Source organism: Atta cephalotes (assembly GCF_000143395.1).
Source record: "Atta cephalotes unplaced genomic scaffold scaffold00012, whole genome shotgun sequence".
NCBI classification, from domain to species: domain Eukaryota; kingdom Metazoa; phylum Arthropoda; class Insecta; order Hymenoptera; family Formicidae; genus Atta; species Atta cephalotes.
The window spans coordinates 5517813-5521655 of record NW_012130076.1 but is presented as its reverse complement, the minus strand read 5'-3'; the positions used below and the strand labels follow the sequence as shown (position 1 = coordinate 5521655).

The window sequence follows — 3843 nt, the reverse complement described above, 5'->3', positions numbered from 1 at the left end:
TATATATATATATATATATATATATATATATATATATATTTATTCTATATTTTTTATCAAAAAAATCTTCTAACAACTTGATAATTTTTTCAAAAAAATTCCAATTTGCGCTATCTCTTTTTGAAGTTATTCCGTAAATGACGTAAAATTAAATAATGATTCTCTATATTTCTCTAAATATTTCGAAAAAAGCATATCTTAATAGTTCTATCTATAGTAACTATCTGTTATTGAAATATATTGATGTTTTTTCTATTATGATGTTTTTGTCAAGACTGAAGGATGTTAGAAATTTTAAAAATAATTCAAACTTTTATTATTATCTTATTATTATTATTATCGGAATACATTTCTGACAATTTTAATAACTTTAAAAAAATTCAAGTACATTTTTTTAACAAAAATATTTGCATCACATTACTTAAATGTCTTTCTTGAACATTCAAAGCTATCAAAGTGAAAGTTCTTAAGTTAAATCAGTTTTTTTTAGTCCATAAATATCATATAGCTATAAATATCATAAATAAAATATCATAAATACAGCGACGTCAGTGATGCGTTCAATTCGGAAGTTGCTCAAGTAGCCATTTTCAAACGTGAGAGCAGTCTTGTACACAATAAATGTTTTTGCATTTTTTATTGATATGCAAATTGCTTTTACGTGATTCTCATCATATTTTTGTCATTAAAAAAGGAAGATATTTCTTTCTTATCATTCTTAAAAACATATCTGCATGAAACGACTTTCCACTGAATCGTACATAAAATCATTTCAAATTAGGTCAGATTAAGTGCTCGAATGCGTCGTTGACACGAACAGAATTTTCGCAGGTGGATTGATGAAAATGTAGATTCGAATGTAAAAGAGTGTTCTCTTATCCTGGACAAGTGATTAAGTACTAGCATTTGATTTAGTCGGATCGAACAATTTGCTATGCGTTTATTTCGAGATTTATCAACAAGAACAAATTTAACCTCCCAATCTAGGTGGCTCGTGTCTGAAAATTCAATTCAATTGTGATTTCCTGTTATCACCATATGGTGATTGTTCTTGCTGGCAGCACGAAGCATCTTTGATCGTGAGATTTTCTGATTTCAATACGACGATGGCACCGCAATTGCAGATTTTGTCCAACATTCTGCAGGTAAATGTAATCAAGCACATTTATATTAATGATACGAAAACATAATTTATATTTTTTTCTCAAGTTTTTATGATCACTTGTAATATATTTCTTGCAAAGAACAGTATTTTGCGGATAATATATCCTCTTTATTCTAAATTTATTATTTATATATAAGACAGTGCTATGTTTCTATATATTTAATAGATAAAATATATTAGTAATGCTAATGTATGTGTTTAATATTTAAATAAAATAATACTTTTAGCGATTAGAAAACTTAGAAATCGCAACGACTGGCTATCTTTATGGTATTATGTACAATGATACTCTCATAGTTCTAACATTCAGTATAAGTTCATGTAATAGTGAAAACAATCTAACAGATTATACAGCACTGCAATTGAATTTACCTGCAGATATATATTTTTGTGGCATATTACATATTGGTGAATGTGAAGAAATAAATACTGATGTTTTCAAGGTAATTACAAATTAGATTTGTTGTTTATCTATCTTATTCTATTCATTCTTATATTACATTTGTTTGTTTAGGACATTGATATTACAGATAATCCACTACTTTTAAAATATTCACGCAATACGTTGGATATACAAGCATATTTTTATGTTCATCAAAAATTAGAAGCTATAAATAATCTTAGTATTATTAGCGAAGATGATCTTTCTCGACAATTTGTATATATTAGATTACAAGCAATTCTACCATTGATTGCTCAGGATGGGAATATATCAGAAGCTTTGCAGGAATCACGAAAAAATGTAAGTAAAATGTTTTCCTTTCGATTAACATTTTTACATCATATTTTTTATCTTGTATATACTGTATATCATATAATTTTGCACTGTAGATTGCATCTGGAAAAATAGGAATACGTTTTCCTTTGAATGATGCATACCTCTTCAGAACTGATGACAATTTAAAAGATATAATGTTAAAAGATATTTTATCTGTGTCCAAAGACCAGGAGAAATTTTCAACTGGATCAAGTAATGTAAATTATAATACTGGACCTGTGGTATGTGCCTTTAGCTAAAATTCATATATACTACTTTAAACATAAATTATATCAGAGTATTTTTATTTATTTTGTTAATTTTCAGAAAGTTATACATGCAAACATGTTATTAAAGATATCAAGCGAGAGAAATTCTGAAGAATCTGTTAGATATGCTCCTATTTTGCAACACATCAAAAGTGAATACTACAGAAAAATATTTGATTTATTTAATTTATATCAATACATAATATTCCTAATTTATCATATATTTGTTATATTGCAGAATCCTTCAATAGTTTAGAATGCAACTTACACATTGATGCATTATCACTGGTAAATTTGAATGTGAAATCAGCTGAATTACACGCGATTTTAGTGGAATCGACTTGCCGAAATATTAGATTAATTGAAATGCAACAAGAAAATCAGTCTGAAGATACACAACTATCTGAAATCATGCATTTTAAACCTCAGAGTTGTGGACATTTATTTACAATAGCATATCCTGGCAATTCTACTAATGATACCACAAGTAAGATCTTGTATCTTGATTATTTATTGTTTATTACTTGATTTATTTGTCAATCATGCAATAAATTCTATTGGAATTTATCATTCGTATATCTTGTATCATCATTATGTAATTAACATTACCGAATTTGTTATCATAGTAATATGTGTCATCTATTTGCTTTTATACAGACCAGTCATATAATTTCAGTGGAATATCGTAAGGCTTTACACAAGGCTTTAGCATTAGATTTGACTAAACCCCATTTTCGACAAGGAAATGCTGTCAAATTTGACACACAGGCAAATGAGATACTTATAAATCCTCATCAGGCTCTTTTAAATAAAGGTATTTTAAATAAAAGTTCATTTATATACTTTCAAATTTATTAATGTTTATCAATTATTGTAGTATTTTATTGTTTTAATTAGGTATTACAGGAAAATTTAGTATTGTGGATGGTTTGTATTCGTATCATCATTACATGCAAGATAATTTTGATGATAATGGATGGGGATGTGCTTATAGATCTCTCCAAACCATCATTTCATGGTACAGGTAATAAAAGATCAAAGATAACTAGAGATTGTGCATGCAATGTGGAAATATTATATATGTACATATGAATAAATTGCAATCTGCTATAGATTACAGGGTTATAGTGAAGTACCAATACTATCTCATCGCAAAATACAACAATGTTTAATTGATTTAGGCGATAAATCTTTCGATTTTCTTGGTAGTAAACAATGGATTGGTTCAACTGAAGTAAGTTTTGTACTGCAGACTCTCCTTAATATAGATGTCAAGATACTTTGTGCATCAAGTGGAGAAGAGATGTTAGCCTTAATTCCACAACTTGCAAATCATTTTGATACACAGGGTACACCTGTTATGATTGGTAAGTTTTAATTATGTTTCTTCATTTCTACAAACAATTAAAATTAGACATCTAAAATATTGAAATATTAGATATTAACTTTCTGTATGTTTTTTTTGTTTTATAGGTGGAGGAATATTAGCTCATACAATTCTAGGAGTTAATTACGATGAACAGACTGGAGAGGGAAAATTCTTGATTTTAGATCCACACTATACAGGAGGAGAACATTTGCCTACCATAATAAATAAGGGCTGGTGTGGCTGGAAAACGAAAGATTTTTTGGAAAAAGGATGCATTTTATAA

At 27.8% G+C, this 3843-nt stretch overlaps 1 protein-coding gene across 1 annotated transcript; it reads left to right on the top strand.

Moving 5' to 3' along the window:
* Window positions 1–1106: 1106 nt before the first annotated feature.
* LOC105617306 (ufm1-specific protease 2) lies at window positions 1107–3843 on the top strand. Its single transcript, XM_012198872.1, has 10 exons — window positions 1107–1145; window positions 1393–1608; window positions 1680–1907; window positions 1997–2164; window positions 2250–2343; window positions 2430–2678; window positions 2868–3005; window positions 3089–3215; window positions 3305–3558; window positions 3665–3843. The coding sequence occupies exons 1-10, from the start codon at window positions 1107–1109 to the stop codon at window positions 3841–3843; spliced, it is 1692 nt and encodes a 563-aa protein (XP_012054262.1).

Excerpts from the sequence above, each read along its gene's own strand:
- LOC105617306 (XM_012198872.1), top strand. The coding sequence starts at position 1,107 with ATGGCACCGCAATTGCAGATTTTGTCCAACATTCTGCAG. Across the intron at positions 1,146-1,392 it reads TTTTGTCCAACATTCTGCAG|CGATTAGAAAACTTAGAAAT; the intron begins GTAAATGTAATC and ends TAATACTTTTAG. Across the intron at positions 2,344-2,429 it reads TATTTTGCAACACATCAAAA|AATCCTTCAATAGTTTAGAA; the intron begins GTGAATACTACA and ends GTTATATTGCAG.